The sequence below is a fragment of the Phoenix dactylifera genome, chromosome 16, assembly GCF_009389715.1.
Source record: "Phoenix dactylifera cultivar Barhee BC4 chromosome 16, palm_55x_up_171113_PBpolish2nd_filt_p, whole genome shotgun sequence".
Lineage (NCBI taxonomy): Eukaryota > Viridiplantae > Streptophyta > Magnoliopsida > Arecales > Arecaceae > Phoenix > Phoenix dactylifera.
Genome location: NC_052407.1, coordinates 5,497,165 through 5,516,744, shown reverse-complemented (window position 1 = coordinate 5,516,744; position 19,580 = coordinate 5,497,165). Strand labels below are relative to the sequence as shown.

Sequence of the window (19,580 nt, the reverse complement as noted above, 5' to 3'; positions counted from 1 at the left end):
TCAAGAACAGTAAATATATCCGAAAAACATTATTCCAATTCACATATCTATTTTTCATTCAAATCATCATCTCATAAAATTCATAAATCACATATAAATTCATTAACAATTTATTCGATGCAAAAATAATATTATATAAATGAAGAGTGTAGAGAAGGCAGTTCATTACTTACATCGAACGCGATCCACAACAAATTCAATTAATCTCACAAATTCCTCGCAAAACCTAATATAAAAAATCATATTTTCTTTTTAAAATTCATCACAATATATATAACTTAAATTTTAACGTTCTCCCAGGGCCGACCCTGCAGAAGTGTCTAGTACCCCGGATTTGGGTTCGGATTCAGATTCATACCCATAAACCACTCTCCTCACTTTATTTTATTATTATTATATTTTTTTTCTTTTTTCTTTCTTTTTCTTTTCTTTTTCTTTTCTTTTTCTTCTCTTTTCTTTTTTTTCCTTTCCTTTCTTTTTTTTCTTTCTTTTCTTCTCTTTTCTTCAGAACCTTCTCCCGACTTCTTCTCTTTCCCCCCTTTTCTTTCTTCTTCCTTCGTTTTCTTTCTCCTCCTCCTCTTCTCCTGACTTCTTCTCCTCCCCCCCTTTCTTTCTTCTCCACGAAGGGAGGTCGGCGAGCTCGGGAGAAGCCAAGTCGAGGCCGGCGGCGCCCACGACGGTCGGCCCTCTCCTTCTTCCCGCAGAGGAGGCATGCGAACGGGAGAAGAAAAAGAGCCCGCGACAGTCGGCCTTCTCCTTCTTCCCTCTCTTCTTCTTTCTTTATTTCTTTCTTTCTTTCAATTGGTATAACAAAGAGGTGAAGCTAGGAACCTTACCTCAGCCCCGGCGAAGATCTGGCGGCTTCTTTCCGGCAGCAAACAGAGGAGGAAAAGGATCATTCGTGCTGTGGCTTCTCGGCTCTCTCTCTCTCCCTCTCGGGCGGCTGCACGGAGAAGAAGACCGCCCAAGGAAGGAAGAGACTTGGGGTCTGCTGGCTCTTCTTCGGATGATCTCACAAGAGGCGGAAGAATCCCAAGAAAAACTAGGGAATCCGACTTTTTCAGGAGGCTCCTTCATTGGGGCTGGGCCGATCAAGTGGATCGGGCCCAGTTTTAAGGTCTCACAATTACGATGCCACATACCATAGCCATCATCTCATCCCTGCTGCTCTCCTAGCCCTCTAGTTCTTCTTCCTCTCCCTCTTCCTCCTTTACCTCTAAGATGAGCCAGCAACAGTCCACCACCATAGGAGAGGTGAGTGCATGAATCCAATGGGCAATGATAAGATCATCGATAGAGTGCTTAACAAAAGAGGGGTTATCAACTAGCAGTGATGACACTAATGATGATGGTGAGAGCAACCATAGAGCAACTTGTTATGGACTCGTAGCCCAAAAAAAATTAAACTATTAGGTAGAGGATCAACTCGGACTTATAAATCCATGTGGTGCCCCCTAATGAACCGATGCAGGACCACAACAATCTCCCTTACCCATCCTAGCGATGCCCTTGTTAGTGACTGACTCCTGCTTGAGAGGGGGTTTATTTATGCCTCATTTCGATAATCCAACTATGGATCAAATTTTTAAAGAAATAGAGCAAATAAAAGTTATGCAACTCTTACTAGACTATATAATTGACTTCAATTGTGATAAATCATACTAAGTATGGAGATGCAAGCTAAAGAGGGGTGAGATTCTTGCAACTCGAGGGAGGGACAAACTTCTTGCTATACCATAACATTATATATGAGTACGAGTCACAAGCTGAAGAACTGGTGACACTATGCATGAAATCATGGGAGCGAAGCATCAAAATCGCTGAGAATTGTGAGTACATAGGGCAGCTATAAGGATTAACAATTGTATTTAGTTATTTTGCTTCTTGTATAAATTAATGTGATTATACTTTATTGAGAATTTTTCAAAAAGCAATCCACTACATTTTATCTTATCTTATCTTAGTCTACAGTAATTTCTATCCTAGGTGTAGCTATAACTTAGCTTTCACTACCATAGCTCAACACTCCACCCCTACCATAACCTCGTGTCCCTTTACTGCATCCCAGTACTATTGCCCTTATCCATCTCTTTCAAATAGTGGTATGACGATAGCGAGCGTCCTTGAAAGTCAAGGCATACAGACTCACTCTACTCTCTATCCTTCTTTCAATCATTTTTTGTCTAATACGATGCTGATAGCATGCCCACATGCTTCTACCTGTAGCCATTTGGCTTGTTACTGCTCTTCTCTGTCATATCTAGATGAGACTCTGCAATGGAATTCATGATACATTTGGACAGAACTAAAAGAATCCCAATAAAGATCCACTCATAGCCCTAGTCCTATTAAACCCTTGTATCCCACATGATGGATAAGGGCTAAGATGCAAACTAGATTTGACTCTAATACCTCCTATGATATACCAAAGGTCGAAAAAGCTAAAACAATTGGGCGAAAGACCGGCTCAAAACCTACATGGCACCTCATTAATCAGCCAATGTGGGACCATAACAAATTGGTATTGATTTGGTTGACCTTAGAGGAAATATGTTTAAGTTTGTTTGTTTTTTTTTTGGGAGGTAAGGGGTGTTAAAGTGGTTTACTTCATGGACCTTAGATGAGACTAAACAAGGATGGACAAGTCATTTTCTACCTTTAGTTATCTTAAACGTTAAGTACAATCAATTGCTAGGATGGAAGATGTTGAGTGCAATAAAGCACGAAAATTTTTCGAGTTGATTTATAAATATGAATAACATGGGGTTCAATATGTAATAAAGTAAGAAAAAAAAATATTGGGTACAATATGTCATTAAAATCTTTAAAAGAGAGAAAGGTCTAGTAAATGATTGGATTGGATTTATGTTCAAAAGCCAAATATAAAATTTTCCTAGGTTGTATTTCTATATAGATTACATCATATTTGAAACTCGAAATATGCACTTATTAACAATATCTATGTATGTTCACATTTGATATTTTTATTTTTTCAATTGGGAGCAGCTTTTTTTCTTCCACTAGTTGTAATCATAATTATAATAGTCTCTGAATTATTGAAAAATTTTCGAATTATTCTTGATTTTTTATTTGATCGAATGATCCGCTAATTATACTCAAAAAATGAATTTTTAGAACCACTTTATTATTTCTTAATTATACATGAATTTATGATTTATTCATGACTAATTTAAGAAATGTTTATACCATACAATTTAATGATCCTATATATCATTTCTAGTCTCCTATATTATTTAAGTAAATATATTAATAAATGTTTTAGAAAGCCCGTATTTTTTCTATTTTTTTGCTAATTCTTTCTTATCCAAACACTTTCTGATCTTTTAATGAATATTTGGAAGTGTGTGTGTGTGTGTGTGTATACAAAAAAATAAAAAAATAAAAATATATTTTGAAATTATAGAATTATAATTCATATCCAAGAAAAATAATGGATTAGCAAAGAACACTTGTAACCCTCGTAGCATGTTTAGAAATACTAGGATGCAACATTTACTTTAAACCCTACAATCTCCCTTTCTTTCATTTTTTTGTAAATATTACTCCTTTCCCCCCCTCGAGTCAACATTTTTTAGCAGATACAAAATGAGTTTTTAAAAATATCATACTTCAACATAAAGTTAATAGTTTCTAAAAAAAATGCGAAGACTGCAAAAGTTAATTAAGAAGGTCAAAATTTATAACTGATAAAATAATTTTTATTTGTCTGAGCACAGTTTGAACCAGCAACTTTTTTGTGGTGACCAACCAGCAACCACCCCTCCACTGCCCACTTTTTATCCTGTAAATAATGGTGAGGGGTTCTAACCCCACAACCCATCGTATACCTGTACCCCTTTCTAATTCTACCCAGGCTGAAACTCAGATCTTTGGGCAAATCGAGCCTAATACTTTAGGAACCGGGATACTGAGGAACAGGGCTCGAAATGAAGGATCAATATCTTTCAACATCGGGTAGGGGTTGTATTTTTGGTGTGAAAGATGGATTCATCTTTCTTTGCTCGAATCCACCGTTGGATCATACTTTAAAATCTATGCATATAGATAAATAAAAAATTTCAGAGTGCTCTGGGAGCCATGTGAGGCATAATCCAACAGTCATTTTTGCCAAAGAGATCAATTATTCTTTCGCATGAAAGAAGGCAACCCAAACCTTTTATCATCTAACCTCTATCCCTTGACTTAGTGGCAAGGAATTGTACCAACCAACAACCTACTACACCACCAAAACAAGCAAGAAGATTCTTTTTTATATGTTTAATAGAGTTTGATGCCTGCTAGACAGCAAACTATTTTCCCCTGTCTGAAGTAGGGACCTAGGCATGATTGTACTTAGAGCTCCATCCAAGCATTAACCTACAAGCAAACCTCTCTAAAATATTCCACAGGCTCTGTTTATACCGCACAAAAAGCGACTAAAACCATAGAAGATATATTATTTACTTGTAAAGCAGCCTCCCAAGCTAAATCCATTATTATAAAGCCTTTGTATGGCCCTTTCTTTCCCTATTTGCATGAACTGCTGCTTCCATAAGATAAAATTAAAGATCTGGCTATATTGGAGAAATTTTAGTTGAATAGTCAACCACCTGTGATGACTTGTCCCTGAATATAGCCTCTCAAATGGAGCTATGAGCATTAACCAGTAAACTTCCAAGGTTGTGGTAAATGCATTGATATTACCGCGCCTCCTATCTAAAATTGTGAGCCAAGGATACAGCAATTGCCACAAAATCATAGAAGGTGTTTGGTTTGGGGTGATTATCTTAAAATCAAAGGTGGTGTGGATGGAGATGATGAGAGCATCATATTTGGTTACACTACAGTGATCCTACGTGACAGCAATCCTAAATCACTTTTACTTCTCAAATCACTGCACAACTTAGTAATAAAATACTATCATTGAGATTGAATATCAAATATCACCCCAGGACAATGATTTTGGATGAAATTTGAGTACAAAAATATCTCTCAGTCCAGCAAAATATATATATATATATATATATATATATATATATATTAATATATGATTAATATATTATATTAATATTATAAGTATTAGATTGTATTGATATTATATATATATATATTATATTTATGATATATATTATATTGTAGTATATTATTAATCATATTATTGTGTTGTACCCAAAAAAAATCATATTATTATCATATTATTATTCAATGATAAATTTAAATAATAGTAGAAATATATTTATATAATAAAAGTATTTAATATATTACTTCTATTCTCTTATCTTCCTAATCAAATAAATATTAGTATTAAAAAACAAAATATTATAAGTATAAATAAAATATTAAATATACAATAATATTATTATATCTTTATAGGATTAATAATTTATGTGATTAATAAATATATTTTTATGGATTATATTAAGGATAGTTTTGGCAATATATGGCCAGTGATCATGAATTCTCATGGAATACCAAATAGTTTACTCACGGATATTCAAGAATCTTTAATTACTGGAATATAACATACCAAATATGATGATCTTAAATCATCAGAGATCATATTATCCTGAGATAAAGATCACCAGTGATATAAAATCATCTTGGTGATTCTATTTAGGTCACCAAATGCTACCAAAGGAAACTCTTCTCATAAGCATATAAGGCATCTCATCACGATATTATAAAATAAGCTGCGAAACAAATAGTCATTTAAATAAGTCTAAATTTAAAATTACTAAAATCCAACTTAATATATCATAAAAGTTTAATAATATTCAATAGTCTTCCATCAAACTTTAATAAAACCCTAATCCAAAATAAAAGACCAAAATTCTGCTTCTAATCATTTTCTCTCGAAGCACAACCCCATGCTAGCTTAATTCTTAGGATCTCTAAAAACAGAAAAACATTGAATAATAAGTTAGACAGCCCACTAAGCAATGAATACTTAACTAAATAAATCAAGCAATAATATAAATAATAATTTTACTAAAAATAAATACAAGAATTACATCAGTTCAAAAAACTACTTCTAAATATGCAGCATTATCAAAACACCATATATACCAAATCCAATCTTTCTCAAAACTTAAGTTTTCATTTATGAATCCAGTTTGTTTCAAAATATTAAGTTCATCTCGTCGACCATTAACTATAACCAAATTTTTCTTGTGGCAAAGTCCTTTATGAAAAATCATGTGCCATGTTTAATCTCTATTGGCAGGGTCTTTATGCCACGCATCTTCCTGTGAGGTGCCATGCATCTTCTTACAGTGTACCACCTTCATAACTAATCAAATGCCAACATTAAACCCCTGTTGGCGATGTCCTTACTATAGTTATGTTGAGAGTCCAAAAGCAATCTTAAATCAAAGCTCTTTTCATAAAACACATATTCAGATTGACAAAAATACATAAAACTATAAGGCATCAAAACTAATCGAGCATAATCTATATCGAAATCCATACATTCGATCATAGGTTATAAAATATTTTAAAAAAGGTATATTCAATAATAAGAGACTATGCAGTTCACAAATCATGAATATTTGATTCAAAAAATATTTTATAATTTACTGATAAATCTAAAAAAATAGTTATATTACTTATCATGCAAGTACAACCCGCCGACAAATCTCCTTTGAAAATATTCCTTAGAACTTAATATTTAAAAATCATATTTTTACTAATATTTAGCTATGATTAATTTTAAAATAAAATTCTAAGTCTGGATACCCCCACATAGAATCAAATCCAATAATCAACAAATATTATGATAGATATTATGACAATGGTGGATAGATATGAACAAAAGGTGGAGGAGGGTATCTATCATAATATCTATTTGCCTAACACCCCAGGTCGGTCTGATCAAAATAGTTTCATTTGATTAAGATCAGACTAGGGTACAAATGGCTAAATAGACAATATAGATGACTAAATCTAGTGGCATCCAATAAAAACCAAGGTGAAGATTGGTACACTGCCCAGCAACCAAAGGTCAGGACCTTTTTATTGGAAACAATACAAGTTGCAAAAGAGGCACCCTTTGGGGTCAGCCACCATCTAGAGAGAGAAAGAGGTCTAGGAAGAGAAAGGAAAGGAAGAGAGAGGAGATGTGGGGCTCTTCCTCTTTTTTTTTTCAAAGCAAGGAGTCTCATGGCTCCTCAAAATAGGGGAAGAAAGGTGGAGGAGGAGGGTTGGTTACTGGGCAGTGACGGTGATGGGTCTTGGTCGGAGGTCCAACAGAAGTAGCAGAACATGGCTGGCGAAGGTGACTGGAAGAAAGAGGTGCAAGAAATAGCCAAAGACAAGGCGGAACAAGGAGCCCTTTTGCTCAATCGATTCCTGGTTCCCGCCCGCTTGTTGGTGGCAGGTACTTCAACGACATCCCCAAGCCGATGCAGGGAATAGGCTAAAGACTTTGGCGATGAGCGTCAGTAGCAGGGATGGCCGCAAAAAAAGAGAGAGAGAAAATAAGGCTAAAACAGGAGATGGCTTACCGTTCATAATTCGGTAGTCTCATGGTGAGATCCCTTTTGGCAATGGTTGTCTGACAAAGGGTGAGGTTAGGAAAGATGGTGGCGAAATCCCATGGCTCTGATGAGGCACGGATGAAGATGCATCGATGAGGAGATCGATGGCTCAAGGAAACGATTTCACCGTGAAATCATTGGAGAAATCAATAATTATTCTTGGTAGGATCAAAAGAGATGTGAGACCTCTTAAATAGAGGTAGAGCCGAGGGCCCTTCAACCCCAAGAGCCTTCCATCGACAAACTCCTACTCAAAGTTGGAGAAGAAGGCGACTCCCATCAAGGGTCCGCCTTTTTCCTTGCACATGTGGGACAGGTGCTGATTTTCTTTTTTTCCGTATTGAGGTATTTGACCATCTCCAATTTTAGGCCGGCCAAGCGCCAGGCCTCCCAGATATTCTTTAATTGCCTCTTTCAAATTCTAAAAAACACCCATAGTTCGAGGCAAGATTAAATGCTAAAAGAAACCATCTCTACTTTGGTATAATTATAAGATAAGGTATAGGCGGCATCTGGATTAGTTGGCGTTAATGGGGGCAATTCCAGAGCGTCAAATCTTTTTGGGACCAAAGTATTATAAGTGGATTTCCAACTTTGAGGCATAGAATTATCAGTAAAAAACTGCTTCACTGCTAAACAAACATCCTTACCAATAATTGACCAGTACTGCTTGAAGAGCACCGGAGGAAATCCATTAGTGTCTAGTGCTTTATCATAAGACAGAGTACAATATCTCTTTTAATGTTTTATTTCTACATCAGTCGCTTGTTTCATCAAAAAAATAATTTATTTAGGCAGAGAGGGTCTTCATGGGAGGAGCGATATCAGGATCTACGAACAATTCATCCACACTTGCCACCTGGCCTTAAAGAAATTGAGTAGTTATGCTTTAATCATTTGGCCATCTTCTATCAATTCCCCATTCCTGTTCTTTCAGTATCTAAGCACCATTCCAATGTCTCTTGACAATTGTAGATCCGTGAAAAACTTAGTATTACCATCCCCTTCTCGCAGCCATGCAATTCTAGATTTCTATCTCCAGAATATCTCCCGCTGACGAAGTAGGGAATCATGACTTGCTAAATGGGATCTCAACAACTGTAGATCAACATCGGATGGTCCTTTCTGATCACACTCTTTCTGCTGCAACGCAACAAGCAACACCTCTATCTCTTACAGCTTTCTAAATACATTACCCACTCCATCTTAATTCCACCTGAGTAATTAGTGTTTTGTTAATTCCAACTTGCAAGTAGTTTGTATATAGGGTTCCCTCCAACTAAAATTCTCCAAGCATTCGGAACAACATTCCAAGAGTGCATAATCAAGCCAGGATTTCTCATATTGAAAGGGAGCCTTAAATACTACAGGGTTTATAATATGGATTAGAAGGGGACAATGATCAAAGGTTATCTGGGAAAGGTGACGTACTAATAATTCGGAAATTGTTGAATTCAATCACCCATCGCAAAAGTCTGGTCCATTTGTTCCCACACCCTTCCAATCCTTGAACAAAGACCCCTGGTTTCAGAGGTTTTGTCATATGCACCCTCACACAGACATGGGCAAATCCCAGCCTCCAAAGATTACTGGTGAAATCTTCTCTCTCTTGGGTACCCCCACAACCTGGTTATCTTAAGATGAATTTTGATGGTGGTATGGCTATGAGTAGAGCTTCTGGAGAAGTGGGCTTTGTTATTAGGGACCAGCATAGTAGATTGATTGCAGCTGGAGGTCGAAGCACACCAGAATTGACGGTTGTTGGGGTAGAGCTACGAGCTGCCTGGGAGGGCATCCGGTATGCGAGATGTATGTTGGGGGTCGACAAATTGTGCATTGAGGGAGACTCTGCCACAGTGATTGACTGGATACGAGGAGTGGATAGATATAGTGACGGGGCCACCCTTTGATTCGGGATACTCACAGACTGATTCAGGAGATGTTAGCTATCCAGATTGGTCATATGTATCGTGAGGTGAACAGAGCTGCAGACTGAATCGCCTCATATGTAGTTCGTCATTCTGGGGACGTCATCTGAACTAGTCTAGCAGACGTTCCTCATTTGTTGCATTACTTACTTTCTCTTGATTTGGCAGGATAGACTCAATCTTGATTTATTGGAAATGAAATGCCGTTTTGACCCAAAAAAAGAAAAAAAAGAAAAAGAAGAAGAAGAAGAAGAAGATTACTGGTGAAATCATCAATAAATACTGGCTGCCGGGCTGCCTTCTCCCAATATTCTCCCAGGAGCATAGGCAATCTCATCCAAACTAAAGCCATCCTGATGGTTCCTTTCTTCAGAATGAAATCTGGCTTCCAAGGTTCTACTACCAAGAGTTGTCCAGCAATGATCTAGGGACCCCTCGCCAAAATAGCATCCCGTACCAATTCTAACTAGAATATGAAGAGGTAATGGTCCTCTAACATAGCAAAACATTCAGGGGCATTAAGCAAATGACCATTCTTTTTTTTTTTTTTTGGATATCATGCAAAATCAAATCTTATTTGTCAAAATGCCTATCAAGAAGATTAAATTATTCGATCCCAGGAGCATTAATGGGTGAACCTGTCAACTTCAACCCACCAACCTTTTTCCTGCGGTAAACTATGGTGATAAACAAAAAGGTGAAAACATGGGGAGACAGAGAGATCTAGCTACAGCATATTATGTAACCACAGCTAGCAAGCTTCATCATTTTGAACTAACCAAAGGACCTCTCGCAAATTCCAAATAGCGAGCTAAAATAATTGGCTGACATTAAAATTCCAGAAATAAGATCTAGCTAACAGACTTAGAGCATGACTGAAATATGTATTAAGTCCTATTATTATATTATTGTCGTCATTATTGTTAAATTATTATTTAATAAGAGATAAGATGATTCTCAATGCATACTAGGGGACTATAATGTTCAAAAGTAATTATATACTTGGACAGATGCATTCATACCTGCTGCTTTTGTATTGAGATAGTTCAACTGCATAAGCCTCAAGTTCCTGTGGATCACAGATCCGATCATTATCGAATTCCACCTTCCTTTAAAGGTACGGAGATTTTGACAATAATGACCATGAGAGACAACAACATATATAAAGAAGTACAAAAAAAAGCTTATAGGGTTGTAAAGAAAAAATTCCATGTCTCCAGCTATGAAAGTTACTACATGGGACAGCTTAATACTGAGTACAGTTAGCAAAACCTCTTTAGAAAGGCCAGTCTATTGGCATAAGTTGGACAAAATAGGCCAAATGCCAAAAAAAAAGGCATATTCATTGGATGTAAATACTACTTATTTGTATTTAGAGAGTCACATAATGTTAAAGATGTCATTCTGCATCTTTACATGCAAATGCTCTAGCAATACTACCTGTATGATAAAACAAACTTCCACGCAATTCACAATTGTGAACTCAAAAAATCATGTTAGAGTACAAGGCACCTGACAAAGACCCCTATGAACACTTGATCCTGTAGAATTCTACTTCATCTCTGTTTCTGAGTTCACGTATTGCCAAATGAGATCACATAATACTTTTAAAAAGCAATTCAATGTCCATTTAATCACACTGCTTCATTCAAAGATTGCAGCGCATAAATTGGTGACTCCATTTACACTTACATCACATCTATTAGATTCACTGACCATTCATTCCAGCCCTTCGTATAGATGCATTCCTTCAATCTGATAATTCATCATACATCATTTGGACTTTTTTCTGTTCTCTGAGAGTTAGACCACTTCACATTCCATTAAAGCAGATAAATGTGATTAACATATCAATCATAAACTCAAAATTATCCAGTATTCTCTGTTTTTGGAAGAGTAGATTGCTTCTTCTCACAGGACACAGTTTCTGAAGTTACGAAGCATCTGACGCAGCCAAGCTATATTCATCATACAAACATCACAAAGAAATCTTCATAAGTACTATGAACATATCATCAAAAGCAGCCAGGCAAAACCTGGAATTGGTTTTTTATTTTTTAAAAAGAGCAAATGCATTCAGAATGAAGAAGGAGAGCTATAAATTCTTTCTACCGACCTAAACTTAAATATTTAGAATCAGAAATCAGAAAAAAGATAGAAAAACAAGCAAGAAATACAATCTACAGTTACTTAGTATATATATAACTTAAAGCACTAGAAATTCCAATGAAGCAGCCAGAATCATCACCACTTTAAGTATCAAACATTTTTTTTTTTTTTGAAAAAAAAGTATGCAATATACTCCACTAAAGCTTTCAAGTAAAATAGAGAGGACCTGGTAGTTGTCGTCGGCGAAATGGAGGTGGCGGTGGTGGAGGAGGAGGCGGTGCTGGAGCTCCTAGACGAAGGGGGCGACGGAGGGGTCGCGGTAGTTGAGGAGGAGCACGTTGTGGGTGATGATGATGGCCTTGATGTGCTCCAGGTTGATGACGATAAGAAAAATATTTTCACCACTCTTCTCCTCCTCCTCTCTCCTCCCTCCATCAGCAGTGTCACCGCCTCCTCCACTATCGGCCATTTTTGCGATCCCGGCCTCCTCCCAGGATCAAGGCAGTGAATCTCCTCCTCCTCTTCACTCCTCCCTTCGTCGGACTCGGCGGCGTCACCGCCTCCTGAGCCCATGTCATGCATTAAGGCCTCGACTCTCAACATCAGAAGAAAAGAAGAAATTCAACTAGGCCTTGACTCTCAACATCAGAAGAAAAAAAGATTTTTTTTTTTTTGACTTGCAGAATAAAAGAAGAAATCCAACTTGATATGCAAGATGACCAAAAAACAGATAAATTAGTAACAGTCATCCAAGAATACATCTTGTTTAATTTTTTTTTCTTAATTTGAATTTAGTTTCGCCATGCATTGATATGATCTCTCCGTGAAAAGCGTCATCAGGCGCGTTTAGATCTCGATACTCCGACTCGTGATCAGATGGCTGTCCTCACAAAATAACATCCCCGGTTCCTCCGCGCGAAGTTCGCAACCCGGACCCAGCCGGGCCATGGGATGGCTTCTGAACGAGTTGATACGGAAGTGAGAATATTTCGAGTATGTTCGCCAAAGGCAAAATCCATTCGAATCCGCGGTCCAGCAGCCAGCCATATATCCATGCGACTGTCGAGGTAAGCTTACGCGCAGGTATTTTTTCAGTAGGAATCCTTGTTATGTTACGCATGCATTTAAATAATGGCTTTATATTTTTAACCATTACAATGTTATAATAATTTTTATATAATCAGAACAGTAACCATGCAACTAGATGAAATAATTTGTTATTTGGTGAAAGTCAGATGAGCAGCCATTAATTTTGCTTCAAAAAATAACGCAGGTCTAGAGCTGAATTGGGCAAATAATAATGATCATTTCCTTTGTTACTCAAAATTGCAGTTCAAGGAAGTTTTTCCTTTTTCTTGTTTTCCCTTTTGTTGGGTCTCTCTTAGCTTTGAGATGGCTTTCCTTTTGCGTCATTTCCTTCAATGTAATGATTGATAGGTAGCCATTGTATTTCTACCAAAAAAAAAAAAAACAATTTTGAGAGGATTTGACATCTGAAGTAACCTGCACACTAGCTTCCACAGCTGAAGTGTCATGGAATCAACTAATATAATAAGAACCATTCAGAAAGAAAAGCAACTTGGAGAAAACATGAAACAAATCTATTCTTGTGTTGTTTGATCAATGACAATAGTGGACTCTTTTTACAGCCACTGGCCGGAAGCTTTGGGGGCCTCTATAATACAATTCATCAATTGTTCTCCAAGATCACAGGCTACAATATTCCTCAAAATTGAAACATTTGACAAAAACCTAAAATTCTAATAAGAGTGAAAATAGATATTGTAAAGGCTAGCTGTGAAAGAATCTTAAAAGGATGAAGTTAACATGAAAAGAACAGATTACCTTGTACAAGAAAACTTGCAATTGTAACCTGTAATCTGAGTTGTATGGTAAACCTTGCATCTGATAATTTGCTGTAAATAAGAAATTGGTTATATATTTAACAATTTACTTGAATATATATTTTGGCCGTAAAATTACCTAGTAATTTTTAATAACTCGCACACACACACCTCCTCATAAACCTATTCGACTACTTCACTGCTAATTATTTAAACCCAAGCAAACTGGGTGCAAATTGTAGCAAAGGCTCCAAGGTGTTTGGAGAAAACTTGCGAGCGAAGAGGAAACAAACTGACGACGGCTGATCATTGTAAAAACAACTCTTGCGCTTAAGAATCTTCTTTAAAAATGCTTCAGTAACATCTGCCCTTCCAAAAGTTGCAGGGTGTGCCCCTCCCCTTGACCAGTCTACCCAGGTGACAGTTCTATTTGCCATAAGATGTGGCGACTCTATTGTAAGCATGGTGGGAAAGTAGTGCTCATCCACATAGCATGATGACCTGCAGAAATCTCTAAACTTTGGGTAATATTTGGCATCACTGACTATATCGATTGCAAGTTTTCGATTCACTGCAAACCACTGAGCCCCTTTACGCCACTGTGTAATGTTGACCTCACGTGTCATCCTCGGGTTGTACCGTCCCCTTCCATGAGGACCAGGATCATCAAATGATCCAACAAAACTGTACCTAGACCTCATCAAGTATTGGTAGGTAATGTTGAAGTTGTATAGAGGAATGCATGACTCGGATAGCAGGGCAAACCATTCATTGGATAGATCAAGCAATGCATTTGCAAGGAGCCGCCTCTCTGCATCACACATGCTCATCTTCCCCCACTCAGCTACCTGTTGAATTGAAAGTCCACACAAGGTACTAAGCAAGCACAAAGAATAATTTGTGTTAAGTGACTGCTTAGAAGATATTTAAGCACTCACAACATTTGCTCAACAAGGATCACATCTTGAGATGCAACATAAGGGATGTTAAAGCAACATTCATGCAATGGCTAAAGCAAGTCTGTTAACTAATTTAATCAATCTAAAATATAAACATGAAGGAACAGAATAAGTAATAATCAGATATTGTTCTGCAGCGATACAAGATGAAAAAGTTGGTCAATTGTCCATAATGAGTTCAAAGCTTTTCATAATGTAAAGATCTACATGGACTATCTATTTAGTTAAAGAAAAAATTGCAGTGATGTAGATATCACATTGACATGGAATGATCATGGCTATCATTTATGATTCTTTTTAGCCACCAATAAAAGTTTGGCTTCCTTGTATAACATAGTTCGTGCAGGCAACAAAAAGTTGCATGACATTGCAGCCTCTTATGCATACATGAATTAAAAAGGCACAAGCAATCTTAAATCCTTTTAAAAGAAATAGAAATATGTAGCAGACTAGCAGCGCTATGAAATCTTTATGACCAAGGTTTGAAAACATAGTTTTGGCTTCAGTTTTTGCAAGGCCTGTGTAGTTTTGCTTTTGGCAGTTTTAATTAGCTTTGGCAGTTTTGCTCCAACTTTTGAAGTTTCAGTATAAGAATCAAGAAAAAAAAGATAATGAAAAAATTAGAAGAAAGATAAAAGAGATCAGGAAAAGTTACATACAAGGTAGAATTTAGGACATAAATTCAAGAAATGTACTATGAAATGTACTATACTGGCACATGGTACTATATCTCATTTTTTGTCATGCTAGCACCAAGAGGCATTGTGTTGGTAATTATTGGCCTAATGGTACTAGACTGTACCAATCTATACCATACAAGTAAGGTTTCAACATCGAGACTGAACCTTAATTGAGGATGTGAGATCACTAGATCACAAAAGAGGTTTCCTCAGATCACAACTATATTAGAAGAGGTAATTGGAAGGAAAAAGCCTTGATTTAAACTAATCAACCATAGACAGCAAAACTAGATTTGTTTAGAAAAATGTGAATATAGTATACTTAGCTAGGCACACAATGTCCAGTAGATTGAGATTTTAAATAAAGAATCACTTTAAGTATCTTTTTGGCAATTACTCCTGAATGTTCCCCTTGGTGGTAGAATGTTTTTGGCACTGAATTTTTGTTCTAGCAAGGGTTTTAAATCTCGGTACCAGACCAGTCTCAGTTTACACCTGGAATGATAGGGAAGTTGGATGAGATGGTAAGATCAGGATGGACCAAAAAAGTCATTAACAAATGAAAAGAATAGAAAGGGAAAAAAATGTTTGCCAACCATTTCAGTGCATCCTCAGTGTCGGGACGCATCTAATACAGTCGAGATGGCCGAGACATCTTAGTTCAAGAGAGAACTAGTGTCCCACACACATCCCAGTACTTCCTAGAATAATATGGTACAGGCGGGTCCCCTTGGTACCACTGGGACATGAATCCTTGTTTTTAGATTAAATATTCATTTTGCGTGAAGCTATCCACGCATTTCATTTTCATCAGGTAACCTCTTGGGAAGCAAATTTTGTATTTGGTTGTCACATAATTTGGCACACCTATTGGCACAAATAAAAAGGAACGTTCTAATTAGAGGAAACTTAAAGTTATAAATTGCTTCCTAGAGCCAATTGCAAGCTCTCATCAATTACAATTTCACAAATGACAATGTACATGGCTTTACAAATGCAACCTTTATCAATTTTATGCCAACATGATTAGGTCGTGGATATCTCCAAGCCTAAACCTCACCCAAAGCAAAGCAAAGTTTTGCACCTGTGTACCACACTCTTCTGCTCAAGGATCACCTTATATTGTCTGTATCGCACTGGGAAAACAGATTATGATTCAATACATAGACATCTCCATTCGACGTGTTCAGCCTAGGCATCATTCTCTATGACTACGGGAAGGTGGTATTATTCCTCGCTTTCCATTACATGGTTTACTTCTTGGACATGTAATAAAAGATTCCACATTAGATTAATGCTTGGAATAGTTGAATGACAATTCTTAATAAATTAATCTTCTAGTCATCCATATTCTAGATGATTCCCTCTCAATTCTCAATTAACCACAATAGTGACAAGGCCTTTACATAAAGACTGGGGGGAAAAGTAACAAAGCCCTCTAAATTAATTAACAAATTACTTTATGACAGCTCAGTTAGCAGACAAACCAAAGATCCTATCCTATTTTGTACCAATTCTAGGCCCAGCATTATAAAAAACATATGTATGGTTAACAAACAAAAGGGACAGGTGCAAGGAATAAGAAAGTGTTAGCGCGGTTAGACTGAATCAATATAAACATTAAAAGACATAGTCTATTTTATACAACTTCTACAAACTACTTATGCTACTATTATTATTTTGTCAGTGTTCACTAATAGTACAGCTAATTCTATATTGTTGCAGATAAGGAACTGTTGAGGAGAGATACTAATGACACACAAGATGCAGAATGAGAGGAATGGCACAACACAGCATGTTAACATAGGGAAATAATGTACTGCTAAATAAACTGGGATTGCAGGAATTTAATCAAAGTTAAATTTAAACCTAAGAGAACCAGTATGATATCATTATCCTGACCCATTTTTCAGTTATACATGCAATATAAATAAGAGGCAGTGCAGTGCACGAGGCTTTTGTCATCCCGGAGTCTGAGAAGGGTTTAATGTACATAGACTTATCCCTATGTGCGAAGAGGCTATTTCTATATTTCGAGCTTTCACGGAGCAATCTTACCATTACAGAAACGTAATCCTCGAAAAGAACTTTCTTATATCAGAAAACACTATTATTAAAATTTAGCTTCTTCGGGGAAACTGCATGGCCAGGCATCAACAATGTAATCGAATTTAAATCAACTAAAATATCAGAAATATAGAGGGCAACATGAAAAGCAGTTAATTGGCATCCCAATAAGGGAAGAAAATGCCTTTCTTGGTCACCACTAATAGAACTATAGCAATCGCCGGTAAGTTAACAGAAATCAAAAGTTCACCTTACTAGGGATCTGCCTCTTATAAAAGACTGAGGATGGCAGGAAGTTGGGCTGATAACCTGGCAGGGAATGGATGTAAATGGAGTAAAGTTCCTCATGCCCTTTAAAGAACTTCTCCCAAAGTGGAGACAGGGGCAGAGGTCCTCTAGTCAAGAACATGAAGGCAACCTTGGGAACCCTCTTAAACGGATACTTCTGCACCTGAGGAGCAAAGCAAGCACGCCAAAAGAGCTCCTCATCGCTCATGTTGTGCATCAGGCTGGGCGGAGGCTTGATCCAACGTCTAAGTTCACTCTGCTCCTCCACGACGCAGGGCTTGATGACAGGGAGAGCGTGGAATCCAATCGCCCGAAGGTTAAAATACCAAGTTATATACGTGGCGAGGACACAGAATCCGACACCCAGAACCACGAACAGCGTGAGAAACTTGAGAATCCTCGACGGAAAAACCCTTGACTGGGTCCTCTGCGAAGAATCCTTGCCATCCTCCGATGTCAAAACCCTATCTTGCATCTTAACCAGATCAGAAGAGCCGCCAAAAAAGAGATTTTTTTCACTTCTGGCGACTTCAATCCCAAGTATTCCACTCAATCCAATACCAATTCCGCAACAAGAACTCCACAAAATTCGAGCAAAACTACTTCATTTAGAACATCTCCAAGATTGCATCTTTGGATCAAAATAAATGAAAAAAATCCGATCTTTACCTTGTGGGAGTTCGAATTCCAGAAAAACTACTACACTTCCCTCAGAACAAACTCCAAGATCGCATCTTTAGATCGAAAACAGCGAAAAGATCCGATCTTTACCTTCGGGAAGCTCCAATTCCGGCTGATTCCTATCCGAGAGCTTCCCGAGAAGCAGAGATCATCCTGAGAAGGAAACCCAAGATGAGGACTGAGTTTGGCCGTTAAGTACTCTCCCTATATGATATTTATGTCCGCATGGCTCTCGGAAACTGGCGAATAAATAGGCGACGTTTTCGGGCTCTTCCAGCGCCGTGAAGAATACGAAAGAGTTCGGAAACCGCCAAGGCAGCCGTGGATCCGGGAGAGGGAGCTGTGGAGTGAAGGAGAGCCACGGAAGCGCGAGAGTGATAGGAAGGGCCAAACGAAAGCTAGAGAAGTCTTCGCGCTGCTGAAAGGAATCGAAATTGAGAGAGAGAAAGAAGGGTAACCTGTAATTAACTAATAATCTCAACGGAAGTGGAGGGAAAATGGAATCATGAAAAGGACATGGAGTGGGAGCATTCAGAGTCTTCGCAAGTGTAGTCAACTGGTCACCTTAGTGGAAGATGATCCGAGTCCATGTTGTGGTTGAATTCCAGCCGTGATGGGGACGGCCATATTTTGGACGGTTGGTGATGCTAGAGAGGTGCTCCTTTTCATCCGTGGAGTGGCTTCCTGGAGTCAAGGGTCTTCCAAGCAAACAAAGTGGTTTCCGATGATCCGAATGCTGGGATAATTTGATTTCCAATGATCTAAAATCAATGCATATAGTAGGCCATAGTCCAGTGATTAAAAATCTTCGGGTATCTATGAGTAACTTATTTGGTATGGTACAGGGATCCAAGATCAAAGACTACATAATACCACAAATACACTTAATATATTTTAGATAGATTTTTTATATATTTTTAATTCTAATGAATCAAAAATATAAGTTAATATGCTAATTTTTATAATACCTCCATAATTTTGTCACATATTCTACTTTTAGTAGCCCTTATCATATATTTATTAATCATATAAAATATATTATGATAAAATATTAATATATTTATCAATATATTAATTATTAATATATTTTATAAAAATATATTTATTACTCCTATAAATTATTAATCTTATAAAAATATGTTATTTTTCATTATAGAATTAATATTTTTATTTATACTTATAATAATTTTTTAATACTAATAATTATTTTGATTAAAAAAAGGTAAATAAGAGTAATATATTAGATATTTTCATTATATAAATATAAAATATAATAATATATTTCTACTATAATTTAAAAATATCCTTCAATAATAATATGATAATAATATGACTAGTAATATATTATAATATAATATATATCATTAATATAATATATAATATCAACATAATATTATATATATATAACATTGATATAATATATTGATGGTATATTGATATATCAATTTTTCTACTAAATTGGGGGGTATTTTTGTCTTTAACTTTCAAC

The 19,580-nt window shown here is 36.7% G+C and overlaps 1 protein-coding gene across 2 annotated transcripts; it reads right to left on the bottom strand.

Annotated features, from left to right (window-relative positions):
- Positions 1-13,151: 13,151 nt before the first annotated feature.
- On the bottom strand, positions 13,152-18,476 carry LOC103723082 (glycosyltransferase BC10-like). Of its 2 annotated transcripts, none has more exons than XM_008813890.3 (3): positions 18,080-18,476; positions 17,373-18,009; positions 13,152-14,264 (listed from the first exon to the last, which is right to left on the bottom strand). In XM_008813890.3, the coding sequence occupies exons 2-3, from the start codon at positions 17,883-17,885 to the stop codon at positions 13,623-13,625; spliced, it is 1,155 nt and encodes a 384-aa protein (XP_008812112.2). In that variant the 5' UTR covers positions 17,886-18,009; positions 18,080-18,476; the 3' UTR covers positions 13,152-13,622. The 2 variants fall into 2 exon arrangements, with proteins under 2 accessions (XP_008812112.2, XP_008812113.2); XM_008813891.3 differs by having other exon boundaries at positions 17,373-17,988.
- Positions 18,477-19,580: the final 1,104 nt, after the last annotated feature.